The 18,698-nt window shown below is 49.4% G+C and overlaps 3 protein-coding genes across 3 annotated transcripts in view; all 3 read left to right on the top strand.

Annotated features, from left to right (window-relative positions):
- The window catches only part of TSPEAR (thrombospondin type laminin G domain and EAR repeats), a 194,815-nt gene that overhangs the window by 115,973 nt on the left and 60,144 nt on the right, over window positions 1–18,698 (top strand). The window lies entirely within an intron of this gene.
- Window positions 2,834–3,484, top strand: LOC133254916 (keratin-associated protein 10-8-like). Its single transcript, XM_061429303.1, has 2 exons — window positions 2,834–3,043; window positions 3,101–3,484. The coding sequence occupies exons 1-2, from the start codon at window positions 2,834–2,836 to the stop codon at window positions 3,482–3,484; spliced, it is 594 nt and encodes a 197-aa protein (XP_061285287.1).
- On the top strand, window positions 9,951–18,660 carry LOC133254910 (keratin-associated protein 10-4-like). Its single transcript, XM_061429289.1, has 2 exons — window positions 9,951–10,795; window positions 17,929–18,660. Exons 1-2 carry the CDS (start codon window positions 9,998–10,000, stop codon window positions 18,658–18,660), a joined length of 1,530 nt encoding a protein of 509 aa, XP_061285273.1. The 5' UTR covers window positions 9,951–9,997.

Genomic DNA, 18,698 nt, shown 5'->3' with positions numbered 1-18,698 from the left:
TTTGCCAACAAAGGTCCATCTAGTCAAGGCTATGGTTTTTCCAGTAGTTGTGTGTGGATGTGAGAGCTGGACCATAAAGAAAGCTGAGCTCAGAAGAATTGATGCTTTTGAACTGTGGTGTTGGAGAAGACTCTTGAGAGTCCCTTTGACTGCAAGAGATCTAACCAGTCCATCCTAAAGGAAATAAGTCCTGAATGTTCATTGGAAGCACTGATGCTGAAGCTGAAACTCCAATCCTTTGGCCACCTGATGCGAAGAGCTGACTCATTTGAAAAGACCCTGATGGGGCAAAGGTTGAAGGAAGGAGGAGAAGGGGACGACAGAGGATGAGGTGGTTTGATGGTATCACTGACTCAATGGACATGAGTTTGAGTCAACTCCAGGAGTTGGTGATGGACAGGGAGGCCTGACGTGCTGCAGTCCCTGAGGTCACAGTTGGACATGACTGAGCAACTGAACTGAACTGACTGAATGTATGTTTATGGTGGGCTCTAAAAATCCGATGCTCTTGAATTCATGAGGCCCTTCCAGTCCAAACACCTGCACCTTGGTGGGTCAGCTGAGAGTGGTTCGAGTTCATCCTGTCTTTACTGTTCTATCCTAGCTCTTCCTTCTTCCTTGTTAGCAACTGAGCAATCACGTTTGGTGTCAGTGAAACACATGGTATGTTTATTACATTTTCTCTCATCATATTTGGGGATTTATGCTTTACCTCTGTTGAGGTTCCTTTTTGGCACAGCTGGTAAAGAATCTACCTGCAGTGCAGGAGACCTAAGTTTGATCCCTGGGTTGGGAAGATCCCCTGGAGAATGGAAAGGCTACCCACTCCAGTATTCTGGCCTGGAGAATTCCTTGGACTGTATAATCTATGCGGTCTCAAAAAGTCAGACACGACTGAGCAAATTTCACTACACTCTGTTGGAGTAAGAAGTGGCACCTCACCCCAGTATTCTTGCCTGGAGAATGCCATAGACAGAGGAACCTGGCGGGCTACAGTCCATGGGGTCACAAAGAGTCAGACACGACTGAGCCCCTGAGCAAGCATGCATACTTTACCTCTGTGGATTGGAGGAAGTAGCAGTGTTTGTCCTGAAAACCACAGAGTTGATGTTCTGTGATGTTAATTTTGCTGCTTCCCGCCTCTGTTGTAAATTTTCAGCTCAGCTGCCTGGTGCTAAGCTTCCCTGGACACGTGCTTCCTTCTGCGAGTAGCACTGAAGTTGGCCTGGGGGAAGGCCTGGCTAAGAGCCTCGGTCCTATACACAGACGGCTGGCTTCCAGTCCCAGTCCTGAGACTTTGGGCTGTGTGACCTGGACATGGTTGCTTAACTTCTCTGTGCCTGGGCTTCCTCACCTACTTACAGAAACTTCCTTGCTGAGTGGATGTGAAATCAAGTGACTTGGCAGGTGTAGAGCATTCAGCTCACCACCTGGCCTAGAACAGGTGCTCAGACATTGTCATCTGACCCCACAGCCATGGTCAGGGCCACCTTGATGACCACTGCCCAGATGTCACTGTCTTCCCAGAGTCAGCCCTTGCTGACTTGCTGTTCCAGGCTCCCTGGGACTACATCTTCTTGTATCCACAAGGAAAACCAACTCTTGCCTGAGCTTTACTTCTGGGTGTTGCCTCGGGTCCTCGAGTCTCCGCGGCTCACACGCGGTTCCCCAGGAGGAGACCCTCCCTCTCTCTGGGTCTTTCAGGGCATCGCCCTTGGGGAAGGCAAACTCTGGCTAGAGGGGCAGGTTGCTTGGCTGAGAAGTGTGTGGTGCACAGAGTGTGCTGTGAGCAGTTGGGTCTGGGTGAAAAGTTGATGAACGCGGCCCCTGACTCAGACACCTGTGAGTACTGCTCCCTGAAGAGATCTCCTAACAGACTCCACGTATGACCGTGCTCTGTTAATGCTCCTCTCAGGCACACTGGCTGGGCTGCAGGGGACTGGATGTCCCTCTCACCATGCTTCCTGCTGGCAGAGCAGCTTCTCGGGGGAGTGCCAGGATCTCCCACCAGCCCCTGCTGAACATAACCCTCACCTGGTTCTACGGTCACATCCCCTGGACCACTTATATTTTACAGACGTGTACATGTCACATTACACCTAAGTTTAAAAATGCGTAAAATTCAAAATAATATTAAAAGTACTGCACCTCAAACAGAGGAGAGCTCAACATCTAAATTCACAAATTTAGAGATATGATCACCTCTAAACCTCACTGAGCATTGTTCCTGTTGTTCAGTCACTCAGTCATGTTCCAGTGTTCGTGACCCCATGGACTACAGGACAGCTAGCTTCCCTGTCCTTCACCATGTCCAACAGCAGGAACAAACTCATGTCCATTGAGTCAATGAGACTCTCTAACCAATTTGTCCTCTATCGTCCCTGTCTCCTCCTGCTTTAATCTTGCCAGGCATCAGGGTCTTTTCTATTGAGTCAGCTCTTTGAATCAGTGGCTAAAGGATTGGAGCTTCAGCTTCAGCATCAGTCCTTCCAATGAATATTCAGGGTTCATTTCATGTAGGATCTTACCTAGATATTTTCTATATCTTTTCTGGAGCCAAACAAAGGAGAAATGGAAAAACATCCTGCAACATGGGATATTTACGCTCACAGGTTAATGAGTAAAAACAATTGTGGAAACTATGTCAGCACTAATGAGGGGCTCCTGCCGCCAGCCCTCAACCCCAACAAGGAAGGGAGGGCCTGGGAGTCTCCTGTGGGGACATCACAAGCCAGTGGTCAGGTATAAAAGCCCTGCATCCCCAAGCACCTCACACACACAGCTCATACACTCACACACACTCAAACCCTCCTCCAACCCCACCACCTCCACCATGGCAGCCTCCACCCTGTCTATCTGCTCCAGCGCCCTGGGCTATGACTGTCCAGAGAGCTGCTGTGAGCCCCCCTGCTCTGCCCCCAGCTGCTGTGCCCCGGCCCCCCGCCTGACCCTCCTCTGTGCCCCAGTGAGCTGTGAGTCCAGCCCCTGCTGCCAGCCAGCCTGCTGCACCTCCTCCCCCTGCCAGCAGGCCTGCTGTGAGCCTGTCTGCTGCACACCTGTCTGCTGCACACCTGTCTGCTGCACGCCTGTCTGCTGTGAGGCTTCCCCATGCTCAACCTCCCCATGTTGCCAGCTGTCTAGCTGCCAGTCCTCCTGTTGCACCTCCTCGCCCTGCCAGCAGGCCTGCTGTGAGCCCGTCTGCTGCACCCCTGTCTGCTGCAGGCCCGTCTGCTGCATACCTGTCTGCTGCAGGCCCGTGTGCTGTGAGGCCTCCCCCTGCTCAGCCCCCTCGTCCTGCTGCAGACCCTCCACCTCTGTGTCCCTCCTCTGCCGCCCCGTGTGCCGCCCCACCTGCTGTGTACCCAAGTCCTCCTGCCAGCCCAGCTGCTGCCGCCCGGCCTCCTCCGTGTCCCTGCTCTGTAGGCCCACATGCTCCCGCCCAACCTGCTGCATCCCAACCTCGGCCCCAGAGCCCTGCTGCTGACCTGGCATGTGTTCCCAGAGCCAGCCGAGCTCAGGTTCCACCTAGGACTTGGTCCTCTGTCATGACCTGGGCTGGTTGGTTTCCCTCACTCAGGACAGGGTCCTTGATGTGCCCACTGTCCTGACTGACTGACCTCTCACTCCTGCCCCAGGAACCCTGACTTCATGGCTCCCTGGCGCTTCTGCATCCCAGGAGTTGCCTCCAGCTGTCTCTGGGTCACCTGCTCCCCTACCCCATCCAGATCCCCTAGCTGGGTCACTTGGCCTGGACTTCCAACCAGTCAGCACCCCCTCAGGCACCTGGATAAATAAACTCACATCGTTACCTAGTCTGCTCCGTTCATGTGGTTCTCTGTTGGGTGGGTGCAGGGGTGGAAGGAAACACATGATTGTGACCTGACACTAGTCTCCTCCAGCCGAGAGCATTTCTGTTGGTAAGCGAGTGTGTTAGTCACGCAGTCATGTCCGACTCTCTGAGACCCCATAGACTGTAGCCCACCAGGTTCCTCTGTCCATGGAATTCTCCAGGCAAGAATACTGGAGTGGGTTGCTATTCCCTTCTCCAGGGGATCTTCCTGACTCAGGGTTCGAACCTGGATCTCCTGCATTGCAGGCAGGTTCTGTACTGTCTGAGTCACCCGGGAAGCCCCAGCAGTAAGTGACTGAGACCCCAAAGGGCATTGGCCTGACCCCTCTGGGCAGGGCCATAATGTGGGGCTCCTGCTTCTCCAGGAAGTCAGTGCCTGCTCAGGCCCTGGCCCGTGGCTGGTCCCCTGCAGACCTGTCATGGTCTGGGGGTTTCTCAGGCTCCCTGGACTGTTCCTGCCCACTTGAAACATATGGAACTGGCCCCTTGAGTCCGCTCCATGCGCGTGACCTAAGGACCCCTGTGAGACAACCTGTATGTGGCTGGGGTCACCCCTTTTGGTCAGCCAGTGGGTCTGCACTTTTAGCAGAAATGTGGTGGGAGGGGGGAGGGCTGCTCCAACCGTGTGGGGTGAGAGGGCCTGGATGACCTTCCCCCCCCGACTGATCCAGAGAACTAACAAGGTCCGGACACAAGGAGGTTGAGATGCTGGACTTGAGGAGGACAGCACAGGCCCACCTGGGAGGGGAAAGACACTGAGTGGGTCTCACAGCTGCCCAGCTCACCCCCTCGAGAATGTTTCCAGCACCCAGGCCAGAAACCCAGGTGGAGTGCCATGGATCCCTCAGTTTTAGAGCTGGTCTGCAAACCAGGGGCAGCTAGTGTCCGGGGTCAGGATGCCAGAGAGAAGAGAGCTGTTCTGAGGAACTCCCCTGTCCACGGAGGGTCTCCCTTAAGTGTCCCCTGAGAAATGATAAGCAAACAGGTGTGAGGCTGAGCCTGGGATAACCCATAAAGTTAGCTGGACTGATTCACAGAGATGACAGAGAGCCTTAAAAGGACCTGCCCCTACTGCCTGTTGGAAATATTCATAAGTCTCAGGACATGGGTTGGCTCTTCCGAAGGACGTTGCCTCAACTCTGAGAGAAAATAGGAATGAAAGTGAGAAATTAGCACAGACCCCACAGATATTAAAAGGAAATTCAATAAGCAATTAAGGTGATATGGACTCATGCCTTGATCAGATCAGATCAGATCAGTCGCTCAGTCGTGTCTGACTCTTTGCAACCCCATGAATCACAACACACCAGGCCTCCCTGTCCATCACCAACCCCCGGAATTCACTCAGACTCATGTCCATCGAGTCAGTGATGCCATCCAGCCATCTCATCCTCTGTCGTCCTCTTCTCCTCTTGCCCCCAATCCCTCCCAGCATCAGAGTCTATTCCAATGAGTCAACTCTTCGCATGAGGTGGCCAAAGTACTGGAGTTTCAGCTTTAGCATCATTCCTTCCAAAGAAATCCCAGGGCTGATCTCCTTCAGAATGGACTGGTTGGATCTCCTTGCAGTCCAAGGGACTCTCAAGAGTCTTCTCCAACACCACAGTTCAAAAGCATCAATTCTTCGGCGCTCAGCCTTCTTCACAGTCCAACTCTCACATCCATACATAACCAAAGGAAAAGCCATAGCCTTGACTAGACGAACCTTTGTTGGCAAAGTAATGTCTCTGCTTTTGAATATGCTATCTAGGTTGGACATAACTTTCCCTCCAAGGAGTAAGCATCTTTTAATTTCATGGCTGCAGCCACCATCTGCAGCGATTTTGGAGCCCCCAAAAATAAAGTCTGACACTGTTTTCAGTGTTTCCCCATCTATTTCCCATGAAGTGATGGGACCGGATGCCATGATCTTCATTTTCTGAATGTTGAGCTTTAAGTCAACTTTTTCACTCTCCACTTTCACCTTCATCAAGAGGCTTTTTAGTTCCTCTTCACTTTCTGCCATAATGGTGGTGTCATCTGCATATCTGAGGTTATTGATATTTCTCCCGGCAATCTTGATTCCAGCTTGTGTTTCTTCCAGTCCAGCGTTTCTCATGATGTACTCTGCATAGAAGTTAAATAAACAGGGTGACAATATACAGCTTTGACGTACTCCCTTTCCTATTTGGAACCAGTCTGTTGTTCCATGTCCAGTTCTAACTGTTGCTTCCTGACCTGCATATAGGTTTCTCAAGAGGCAGGTCAGGTGGTCTGGTATTCCCATCTCTTTCAGAATTTCCCACAGTTTATTGTGATCCACAAAGTCAAAGGCTTTGGCATAGTCAATAAAGCAGAAATAGATGTTTTTCTGGAACTCTCTTGCTTTTTCCATGATCCAGCAGATGTTGGCAATTTGATCTCTGGTTCCTCTGCCTTTTCTAAAACCAGCTTGAACATCAGGAAGTTCATGGTTCACATATTGCTGAAGCCTGGCTTGGAGAATTTTAAGCATTACCTTACTAGCATGGAGATGAGTGCAATTGTGCGGTAGTTTGAGCATTCTTTGGCCTTGCCTTTCTTTGGGATTGGAATGAAAACTGACCTTTTCCAGTCCTGTGGCCACTACTGAGTTTTCCAAATTTGCTGGCATATTGAGTGCAGCACTTTCACATGCCTTGAAGACACAAATAAATAAAATTCAGATCTCCTTAATTGTCCTGTATCAACTTAGCATATCTTGTTTTTTAGGGCAGTTTTAGGTTCAGAGCAAAGCTGAGTGGGAGGTATAGAGTTCCTATATAGTCACACCCTCACACAGGTGCAGCCTACCCCACCATCAGTATCTTGTGATTTGATGCATTTGTTACAAATGGGCTACAGTCTTTCCTTATAATAGATAAACCTACACTGACATGTTAATATCACCCAAATTCCATAGTTTACATTAGAGTTACTCTTGCTGTTGCTAAGTTCTATGTGTTTTGATAACCGTATTATAGCACATGTGGAACATTATGGAATAGTTTCCCTGCCCTAAAAATCCTGTGCTCCATGTGTTCATCTCTTCTTCCCTGCTAACCCTTGGCAACCACTGATCTTTTTACTGACTCCATAGTTTTGTCTTTTCCAGAATGTCATATCCTTGGAACCATCAGGAGTGGAAACTTTTCAGATTGGCTTCTTTCACTTAGGAATGTGCACTTACGTTTCCTTCATGTTCCTTCATGCCTTGATAGCCTTTTTCTATTTTTTTTATTGAGGGAAAATATTCATAACACAAAGTTTACAACCTTAACCACTTTAAAGTGTACAGTTCAATGGTATTAAGTACATTCATAACCATGTGTAACCATTTCCACTATCCATACTTGGAACTCTTTATCTTGCAAAACAAACTCTATACACATTAAACAATACCCATACTTCCTTTCTCGAAGCCCATGGAAAGTATTATTCTACTTTTTGTCTCTAAAGTACTTCATGTAAGTGAAATCACAAAGTGTTTGTCTTTTTGTGACTGGCTTATTTATGTTACCATAATGTCCTCATCGTTCATCCATAATAGTGCCAGATTTACTTCCTGTTAACAGGTGAATAATATTCCATTCTATGTGTATACCACATTTTGCTTATCCATTCATCCATCAGTGAACACCTGAATGGCTCCCACTTTACAGCTATTTTGAAAAATGCTTCTATGAATGTGGTTTACAAATAGCTCTTCAAGATTCAGCTTTCAATTCTTTTCAGCATAGACCCAGTAGAAATACTGGATCATACAGTAATTCTACTTTTAATGTATTGAGGAACCATCATACTGATTTCCACGTAGCTGTACCAGATCATGTTCCTACCAACAGTGTACAAGTGTTCCAGTTTCTTCACAGACTCACCAATATTTATGTTGTTTTTTAAAATAAATGGTCATTTTACTAAGAGGTGTAAGGTGGTACCTCATTATAGTTTTGATTTGCATTTCTCTAATGATTGGTTATATTGAGTATATTTTCATGAGCTTATTGGCCATTTGCATATCTTCTTTGGAAAAATGTCTATTCGTGGCCTTTGCTCATTTCTGAGTTAGGTGTTTTGTTGTTGTTGTTGAGTTTTAGGAGTTTTCTATACATTCTAGATATCAATCTCTTATCAGACATATGATTTTCAAATGTTTCCTCACACTTCTTTGGGTTACCTTTGTTCTGTGTTGATACTACATTTTGATGAAAAATATTTAAAATTTTCATAAAGTCCAGTTTTTATATTTTCTTATGCTGACTGTGTTATTGGTGTCATATCCAGGAAATGACTGCCAAATTCAAGGTTGTGAAGTTTTGTCCTATTTTTTCTTAAAAGAGTTTTATAGTTATAGTACTTGTATCCAAAATATATAAAGAACACTCAAAATCTAACATCAAGAAAAACTAACAAAGAAAAGGGCCTAAAGATTTGAAGAAATATCAAAGAAGATGCAGGGATGGCCAATAAGCGTATAAAATGATGCTCCGCATCATTACTCATTTAGTTCAGTTCAGTTCATTCGCTCAGTCGTGTCCGACTCTGTGCGAACCCGTAGACGGCAGCCCACCAGGCTCCCCCACCCCTGGGATTCTCCAGGCAAGAACACTGGAGTGGGTTGCCATTTCCTTCTCCAGTGCATGAAAGTGAAAAGTGAAAGGGAAGTCGCTCATTGTGTCCGACTCTTTGCGACCCCATGGACTGCAGCCTACCAGGCTCCTCCGCCCATGGGATTTTCCAGGCAAGAGTACTGGAGTTGGGTACCATTGCCTTGTCCATTACTCATTAGGGAAGTGCAAATTAAAACTGCCACAAAGTCCCCTTCATATCTATGAGAAAGGCTAGAATTAAAAACCATTACCATGCCAGTGTAGGCAAGGACCTCCTAGAAAAGTCACAACTGCAGTGATTTTGAATCAGCACTTGCCTGGGGCTTTGGGCCAAGGGAGAAGCTGATTCCAGTGGGACAGGAGTTTGGGGGCCTGTATGGTCTGGTGGGGGTATGTCTGCATTTGTCAAACTCAGAGAACTGCACTTGGAAAAGAGTGTGTCGAAGGCCAGAAGGGCGGGACAGCCAGCAGGCACTTGCTACTACAGGGCCAAGCCGATGGACCTCCGCTGCCTCTGTCTGCTTTTTGCTGACTCTGTTGTTCTTTATTATTCTTTTTTATATTCTGCCTGCCTTTGGGCTCGCTCTTTTTCTGGACCATGTACTCTCAAGGTGGTTTTTGTAGAATCTGTACGAGTGGCTTCTTTTCAGAATAGCTGTCTTATCAGAAATGCTCTAATCTCCATCCGCCTGATAACCCACTTTCCTCAGACTTTCAAGAGTTGGTTGCACTGTCTTCAGGTATGTTGATTGGCTGAGTGAAGTCAGATGTCAAACTCTCTGGAAGCTTTTAGACTGTTTCCTCATATTTAGTGTCAGACATTTCATCAGTGTGTCAGACACACACCGTTTTCCATTCATCTTGTCTTAGTTCAGTCAAAGTTCCAAATCTGAAGCACCATGTTTCTTTCCCTTCTCTCTGGAAAGTGTTCTGTTTCTCCCTTTGCTGCACACATTCTATCCCTGGAAACCTCGTCTGACGCAGCTGGACCTTCCCTCCATCCTGCGCTGTGCTTGAGACATGTCTTGGTTCTTCTCACTCACTCCTTCTCCCTTTGGCTGGTCTGTCCACTGTTCAGCCCTGGTGCTTGAGAGGGATGTCCTACAGCAGGTGACAGCACTGTCCCAACTTTGAGCTCTGCGATGCCAACTCTCTGAGACAGGGGTTCACAGCCACTCCCCTGCAGAGCCATGGAGACAGGTGGGAGGGGAGAGCTGGCAGGCACACACGGGTGGGGCTCTGGGACCCTAGATTAATCCTGTGTTTGCTTAGAGAACCTCACACAGCTCAGGGGTGATCCAGCCCTCAACCAGGACATGCATTTTACAAGCAGCAAACTCTTGTGTAAATAAACAAGAAGTAATAGGGGCTCAAAACACCAACAAGGAAAGGGAAGCCTCAGGGAGACTTCAGCTGGCCCAGCACACACCTTGACGGGGTATAAAAGGCCCACAGCCCACAGCAGCACTCACACACTCACTCACTAACTCACTAACACACACTCACATCCTCACCCTCCTCCAGCCCCACCGCCTCCACCATGGCTTCCTCTGCCTTGTCTGTCTGCTCCAGTGACCTGAGCTACGGCAGCCGGGTCTGCCTGCCTGGGTCCTGTGACTCCTGCACTGGCTCCTCCTGGCAGGTGGACGACTGTCCAGAGAGCTACTGCGAGCCCCCCTGCTGTGCCCCCAGCTGCTGTGCTCCAGCCCCCCGGCTGACCCTCCTCTGTGCCCCAGTGAGCTGCGAGTCCAGCCCCTGCTACCAGCCAGCCTGCAGCAGCTCCTGCCTGGCCTCGTCGTGCCAGCAGTCTAGCTGCCAGCCCTCCTGCTGCACCTCCTCCCCTTGCCAGCAGGCCTGCTGTGGGCCCATCTGCTGCAAACCTGTCTGCTGCACACCTGTCTGCTGCAGGCCTGTCTGTTGCACACCTGTCTGCTGTGAGGCCTCCCCCTGTTCTACTTCCTCATGTTGCAAGCAGTCTAGCTGCCAGTCCTCCTGCTGCACCTCCTCCCCCTGCCAGCAAGACTGCTGTGAGCCGGTCTGCTGCAGGCCAGTCTGCTGCAGGCCCATCTGCTGCACACCTGTCTGCTGCAGGCCTGTCTGCTGCAGGCCTGTCTGCTGCAGGCCCGTGTGCTGTGAGTCCTCCCCTTGCTCAGCCTCCTTGTGCTGCCAGCTCAACCCCTGCTCCTCGGTCAGTTGCAGACCCTCCTCCTCCGTGTCCCTACTCTGCCGTCCTGTGTGCCGCCCCGCCTGCTGTGTGCCCACCTCCTCCTGCCAGCCCAGCTGCTGCCGCCCGGCCTCCAGCGTGTCCCTGCTCTGCCGGCCCGCGTGCTCCCGCCTTGCTTGCATCCCAACCTCAGCCCCTGAGCCCTGTTGCTGACCCGGCACATTGCCAACTCCTTCCAGGGCCAACGCTGACTTTCACCTGAAATTTCTGTAGCCTTAACCAGTCTGGGGTCTCCTTCTGCCCCTGAATTTCCTGTCAGCAGCGTGGGCTGGCTCCTGGTTCCCTCCAGGCCCTGAGTGTCAGCCAGCATGCGGCTCTTCATCCTTGTTGGTCATGGATTTTGTCCTGACCTAGGTGAGGGGTCTGCCTGTTAACAAATAAAGTCATTGTCATGTCCTCTCTGTGCCTTGAATGCATATCTCTTCAAACTCTTGGAAAGACCTTTGTTGTAGAGAGTGGTCTGGGCTGGTTTAGAATCCTGGCCTTCAGTTGTATCCAAGACAGTGACATCATCAGGCACGGCTAACCACGCCCTGCTACTCTCTGCCAGGATGTCCTGAGGCCATAATTCGACTGCAGCCTCCAGTCCAGAGTATCCTGCTCAACAGTAGACCCCTGCATGAAGTGAGCGATGGGGTGGCAGTGGGGCATGTGTCCAGGCCCCAGGCTTGCACACTGGGAACATGGGGCTTCCCTAGGGACAAAGAAGACCCCATTTAGTAAACATCTGCCTTGAATGCAGAAAGTTTACTCCAGAAACAGCTTCAGACAGCCTGGTGCCAGCCGTTCCCAAGTGCCCTGGACATGAGTGTGAGTGCTTCCCTCTGTGTGCGAAGGTCTGGATGGTGAGAGCCACATGCAGTGATGTTGGGAGCCTGTGTGAGTCAAGGTTCTCCAGAGAAGGAACCAATAAGACATGTGCACATATACAGAGATTGATGTTGAGGAGCTAGCTCACACATTTGGAGGCAGGCAAGACCCAAATCTGCAGGGTGAGCTTCCTGGGAAGAGTTGGTTTTGCAGCTACAGATGACCTGCTCAAAGAATCTCTTTCTCTTTGGGGGGCCTCAGTCTGTTCTCAATGTCTTCAAATCTTGGGTGTAGCCCACCCACATTTTGTAGGGCAATCTGTTTTACTCCTAGTCCACTGATTTCAGTATTGATCTCACCTAAAAAGCAACTATGTCATGACATCCAGCAATGTTTACCCAGACAACTGGGCACCGTGGCCTGGTCAGTTGACTCTTGAAACTATCCATCACAGGGACCGACCGCCAAGGGGGATGGGCTGTTTGGAAATGGCAGGTGCCTGTTGGGCGATGCCCTCAGGAATTCGAGTTCTAAGGCAGCTATCCCACTGGGAAAATATGGGGAGGAGGGACATACCCTGGCCCTTCAGGACAGTGCTGGACCCAGGTGGCAGTGTGAAGGGCCTTGACTTGGGGCCTCAAATGTAATTGTGCCTATTATAATACACGTGCGTGTGTGCTGAGTTGCCTCAAGTGTGTCTGAGTCTTAGTGACCTTATGGGCTGTAAGCTGCCCGACTCTTCTGTCCATGAGCTTCTCCAGGCAAGAGTCAGGAGTGGGCCTCTGTGCCCTCCTCCAGGGCTCCTCCTGACCCAGGGGTCAAATCTGGGTCTGCTGTAGCTCCTGCTGGCAGGCGAATCCTTCACTGCTGAGCCAGAGAGGAGCCCAGCTGTTATAATAGCCACATTTAAAGTGAAAAAAGACAGGTAGAGTTTATTTAACTACATTTTATTAACCGAATACATGCAAAATGTTTAAAGAGATGGGAATACCCGACCACCTTACCTGTCTCCTGAGAATCCTGTATGTGGGTCAAGAAGCAATTGTTACAACTAGATATGTAACAGTAGACTGGTTCCAAATTGGGAAAGGAGTATCAAGGCTGTATATTGTCACCCTGCTTATTTAGCTTATATGCAGAGTACATCATACGAAATGCCAGGCGGGATGATGTATAAGCTGGAATCAAGATGGCTAGGAGAAATATCAACAAGCTCAGTGATGCAGATGATACCACCCTTATGGCAGAAAGTAAAGAGAAACTAAAGAGCCTCTTGATGAGGGTGAAAGAGGAGAGTGAAAAAGCTGACATGAAACTCAACATTCAAAAAACTAAGATCATAGCATCTGGTCCCATCATTTCATGGGAAATAGATGGGGAAACAATGGGAACAGTGACAGACTTTATTTTGGGGGCTCCAAAATCACTGCAGATGGCTGTGATTTCATGACTGCAGCCATGAAATTAAAAGATGCTTGCTCCTTAGAAGAAAAGCTATGACCAACCTAGACAGCATATTAAGAAGCAGAGACATTACTTTGCCAACAAAGGTCTGTCTAGTCAAAGCTGTAGTTTTTCCAGTAGTCATGTATGTATGTGAGAGTTGGACTATAAAGAAGGCTGAGCACCAAAGAATTGATAGTTTTGAACTATAGTGTTGGAGAAGACTCTTGAGAGTCCCTTGGACAGCAAGGAGACCAAGCCTGACTATTCATTGGAAGGACTGGTGCTAAAGCTGACGCTCCAATACTGTGGCCACCTGATGCGAAGAGCTGACTCATTAGACAAGACTCTAATGTTGGGAAAGACTGACGGCAAAAGGAGAGGCAGGCAGCAGAGAGTGAGATGCTTAGATAGCATCATCGACTCAGTGGGTATGAATTTGAGCAAACTCTGGGAGATAGTGGAGGACAGAGGAACCTGGCATGCTGCAGTCCATAGGGTCACAAAGAATTGGACTTCACTCAGCAACTGATCAACAACAATCCAAAAGCTTAGCATTTCAATACATCTGATATTAATGAAGTATCAGAACCTCACCAGGGTCACTGCCTGGGAAGGATCAGACTTTGCGTGTATCAACAGAACCCATCTCTCTGGCTGTTTAGACTCTTCTTCCTTTTCTTCTCACCTACACCTGCCCAATTCCCCATGTGCTCCTGTATGTTTCCTCACTTGGCCGTCCGTCTTCTTTCTTTCTGGTTTTTGTTCTTAAGATTTTTTTAACCTGGACCTTTTTTAAAGTCTTTATTGACTTTGTAACCACATTGCTTCTTTTTGGGTTTCAGTTTTTCTGGCTGAGGGCTGTGTGGCATCTTGGCACCCTGACCAGGGACTGAACCCACACCCCATGCACTGGAAGGTGGATCCTTAACCACTGGACCTCCAGGGGAGTCCCATCATTTGTCTTGTTTCTTTAAATATTTCTCCAAGAGGGAAACATGAAAAGAGTGTTTTCCAAGCTCTTGCTTATGTGAAAATACACTGCTGTTCTCTTTACTTGAGAAAGATATAAAGGGCTTCCCGAGTGGCACTACTGGTAAAGACTTGGCCTGCCAATGTAGGAGAAAGATGTAATAATTTGAAAAAAGGAAAAATGAGCTTTAGTCCCCAGTGTTCCCCCAGAAGCTCTGTGTCTTTCACTGTTTGGTGGGAGAGGTCCGAGGTCCGCCTGGTAATAGTTCATTTCCAGACCAGATTGTCAGCCATTTGTTCCTGCCTGGAGATGGAGCTGCCCTTCATTCGGTTCATTTACAAACTGCCAGTTTGGAAAACTCAGCAATGGCCACAGGACTCGAGTATGTCAGTTTTCATTCCAATCCCTAAGAAAGGCAATGCCAAAGAACACTCAAACTACCACACAATTGTACTCATCTCACACGCTAGCAAAATCATGCTCAAAATTCTCCAAGATAGGCTTCACAGTACATGAACTGTGAACTACCAGATGTCTGAGCTGGTTTTAGAAAGGGCAGAGAAACCAGAGATCAAATTGCTAACATCTGATAGATCATCCAAAAAGCAGGAGAGTTCCAGAAAAACATCTATTTCTGCTTTACTGACTATGCCAAAGCCTTTGACTATGTGGATCACAGTAAATGTGGAAAATTCTGAAAGAGATGGGAATACCAGACCACCTGACCTTCCTCTTGAGAAATCTGTGTACAGGTCAGGAAGCAACAGTTAAAACTGGACATGGAACAACAGACTGGTTCCAAATAGGAAAAGGAGGACATCAAGGCTGTATATTGTCACCGTGCTTATTTAACTTATATGCAGATTACATCATGTGAAACGCTGGGCTGGAAGAAGCACAAGCTGGAATCAAGATGGCTAGGAGAAATATCAGTAACCTCCGATATGCAGATGACACCACCCGTATGGCAGAAAGTGAAGAAGAACTAAAGAGCCTCTTGATGAAAGTGAAAGTGGAGAGTGAAAAGGTTGGCTTAAAGCTCAACATTCAGAAAACAAAGATCATGGCATCTGGTCCCATCACTTCATGGCAAATAGATGGAGAAACAGTGGAAACAGTGGCAGACTTGATTTTTTGGGGAGCTCTAAAATCACTGCAGATGGTGACTGCAGCCATTAAATAAAAAGACGCTTATTCCTTACAAGAAAATTTATGACCAACCAAGGCAGCATATTAAAGAGCAGAGACATTACTTTGCCAACAAAGGTCCATCTAGTCAAGGCTATGGTTTTTCCAGTAGTTGTGTGTGGATGTGAGAGTTGGACCATAAAGAAAGCTGAGCTCAGAAGAATTGATGCATTTGAACTGTGGTGTTGGAGAAGACTCTTGAGAGTCCCTTGGACTGCAAGAGATCTAACCAGTCCATTCTAAAGGAAATAAGTCCTGAATGTTCATTGGAAGCACTGATGCTGAAGCTGAAACTCCAATCCTTTGGCCACCTGATGCGAAGAGCTGACTCATTTGAAAAGACCCTGATGGGGGAAAGATTGAAGGAAGGAGGAGAAGGGGACGACAGAGGATGAGGTGGTTTGATGGTATCACTGACTCAATGGACATGAGTTTGAGTCAACTCCAGGAGTTGGTGATGGACAGGGAGGCCTGACGTGCTGCAGTCCCTGAGGTCACAGTTGGACATGACTGAGCAACTGAACTGAACTGACTGAATGTATGTTTATGGTGGGCTCTAAAAATCCGATGCTCTTGAATTCATGAGGCCCTTCCAGTCCAAACACCTGCACCTTGGTGGGTCAGCTGAGAGTGGTTCGAGTTCATCCTGTCTTTACTGTTCTATCCTAGCTCTTCCTTCTTCCTTGTTAGCAACTGAGCAATCACGTTTGGTGTCAGTGAAACACATGGTATGTTTATTACATTTTCTCTCATCATATTTGGGGATTTATGCTTTACCTCTGTTGAGGTTCCTTTTTGGCACAGCTGGTAAAGAATCTGCCTGCAGTGCAGGAGACCTAGGTTTGATCCCTGGGTTGGGAAGATCCCCTGGAGAATGGAAAGGCTACCCACTCCAGTATTCTGGCCTGGAGAATTCCTTGGACTGTATAATCTATGCGGTCTCAAAAAGTCAGACACGACTGAGCAAATTTCACTACACTCTGTTGGAGTAAGAAGTGGCACCTCACCCCAGTATTCTTGCCTGGAGAATGCCATAGACAGAGGAACCTGGCGGGCTACAGTCCATGGGGTCACAAAGAATCGGACACGACTGAGCCCCTGAGCAAGCATGCATACTTTACCTCTGTGGATTGGAGGAAGTAGCAGTGTTTGTGCTGGAAACCACAGAGTTGATGTTCTGTGATGTTAATTTTGCTGCTTCCCGCCTCTGTTGTAAATTTTCAGCTCAGCTGCCTGGTGCTAAGCTTCCCTGGACACGTGCTTCCTTCTGCGAGTAGCACTGAAGTTGGCCTGGGGGAAGGCCTGGCTAAGAGCCTCGGTCCTATACACAGACGGCTGGCTTCCAGTCCCAGTCCTGAGACTTTGGGCTGTGTGACCTGGACATGGTTGCTTAACTTCTCTGTGCCTGGGCTTCCTCACCTACTTACAGAAACTTCCTTGCTGAGTGGATGTGAAATCAAGTGACTTGGCAGGTGTAGAGCATTCAGCTCACCACCTGGCCTAGAACTGGTGCTCAGACAGTGTCATCTGACCCCACAGCCATGGTCAGGGCCACCGTGATGACCACTGCCCAGATGTCACTGTCTTCCCAGAGTCAGCCCTTGCTGACTTGCTGTTCCAGGCTCCCTGGGACTACATCTTCTTGTATCCACAAGGAAAACCAACTCTTGCCTGAGCTTTACTTCTGGGTGTTGCCTCGGGTCCTCGAGTCTCCGCGGCTCACACGCGGTTCTCCAGGAGGAGACCCTCCCTCTCTCTGGGTCTTTCAGGGCATTGCCCTTGGGGAAGGCAAACTCTGGCTAGAGGGGCAGGTTGCTTGGCTGAGAAGTGTGGAGTGCACAGAGTGTGCTGTGAGCAGTTGGGTCTGGGTGAAAAGTTGATGAACGCGGCCCCTGACTCAGACACCTGTGAGTACTGCTCCCTGAAGAGATCTCCTAACAGACTCCACGTATGACCGTGCTCTGTTAATGCTCCTCTCAGGCACACTGGCTGGGCTGCAGGGGACTGGATGTCCCTCTCACCACGCTTCCTGCTGGCAGAGCAGCTTCTCCGGGGAGTGCCAGGATCTCCCACCAGCCCCTGCTGAACATGACCCTCACCTGGTTCTACGGTCACATCCCCTGGACCACTTATATTTTACAGACGTGTACATGTCACATTACACCTAAGTTTAAAAATGCGTAAAATTCAAAATAATATTAAAAGTACTGCACCTCAAACAGAGGAGAGCTCAACATCTAAATTCACAAATTTAGAGATATGATCACCTCTAAACCTCACTCAGCATTGTTCCTGTTGTTCAGTCACTCAGTCGTGACCCCATGGACTACAGGACAGCTAGCTTCCCTGTCCTTCACCATGTCCAACAGCAGGAACAAACTCATGTCCATTGAGTCAATGATACTCTCTAACCAATTTGTCCTCTATCGTCCCTGTCTCCTCCTGCTTTAATTTTGCCAGGCATCAGGGTCTTTTCTATTGAGTCAGCTCTTTGAATCAGTGGCTAAAGGATTGGAGCTTCAGCTTCAGCATCAGTCCTTCCAATGAATATTCAGGGTTCATTTCATGTAGGATCTTACCTAGATATTTTCTATATCTTTTCTGGAGCCAAACAAAGGAGAAATGGAAAAACATCCTGCAACATGGGATATTTACGCTCACAGGTTAATGAGTAAAAACAATTGTGGAAACTATGTCAGCACTAATGAGGGGCTCCTGCCGCCAGCCCTCAACCCCAACAAGGAAGGGAGGGCCTGGGAGTCTCCTGTGGGGACAACACAAGCCAGGGGTCAGGTATAAAAGCCCTGCATCCCCAAGCACCTCACACACACAGCTCATACACTCACACACACTCAAACCCTCCTCCAACCCCACCACCTCCACCATGGCAGCCTCCACCCTGTCCGTCTGCTCCAGCGCCCTGGGCTATGACTGTCCAGAGAGCTGCTGTGAGCCCCCCTGCTCTGCCCCCAGCTGCTGTGCCCCGGCCCCCCGCCTGACCCTCCTCTGTGCCCCCGTGAGCTGTGAGTCCAGCCCCTGCTGCCAGCCAGCCTGCAGTAGCTCCTCCCCCTGCCAGCAGGCCTGCTGTGAGCCTGTCTGCTGCACACCTGTCTGCTGCACACCTGTCTGCTGCACGCCTGTCTGCTGTGAGGCTTCCCCATGCTCAACCTCCCCATGTTGCCAGCTGTCTAGCTGCCAGTCCTCCTGTTGCACCTCCTCACGCTGCCAGCAGGCCTGCTGTGAGCCCGTCTGCTGCACCCCTGTCTGCTGCAGGCCCGTCTGCTGCACCCCTGTCTGCTGCAGGCCCGTCTGCTGCACCCCTGTCTGCTGCAGGCCCGTGTGCTGTGAGGCCTCCCCCTGCTCAGCCCCCTCGTCCTGCTGCAGACCCTCCACCTCTGTGTCCCTCCTCTGCCGCCCCATGTGCCGCCCCACCTGCTGTGTACCCAAGTCCTCCTGCCAGCCCAGCTGCTGCTGCCCGGCCTCCTCCGTGTCCCTGCTCTGTAGGCCCACATGCTCCCGCCCAACCTGCTGCATCCCAACCTCGGCCCCAGAGCCCTGCTGCTGACCTGGCATGTGTTCCCAGAGCCAGCCGAGCTCAGGTTC

Source organism: Bos javanicus, chromosome 1 (assembly GCF_032452875.1).
Source record: "Bos javanicus breed banteng chromosome 1, ARS-OSU_banteng_1.0, whole genome shotgun sequence".
Classification (NCBI taxonomy): Eukaryota; Metazoa; Chordata; class Mammalia; order Artiodactyla; family Bovidae; genus Bos; species Bos javanicus.
This window is presented reverse-complemented; position numbering and strand designations above follow the sequence as displayed.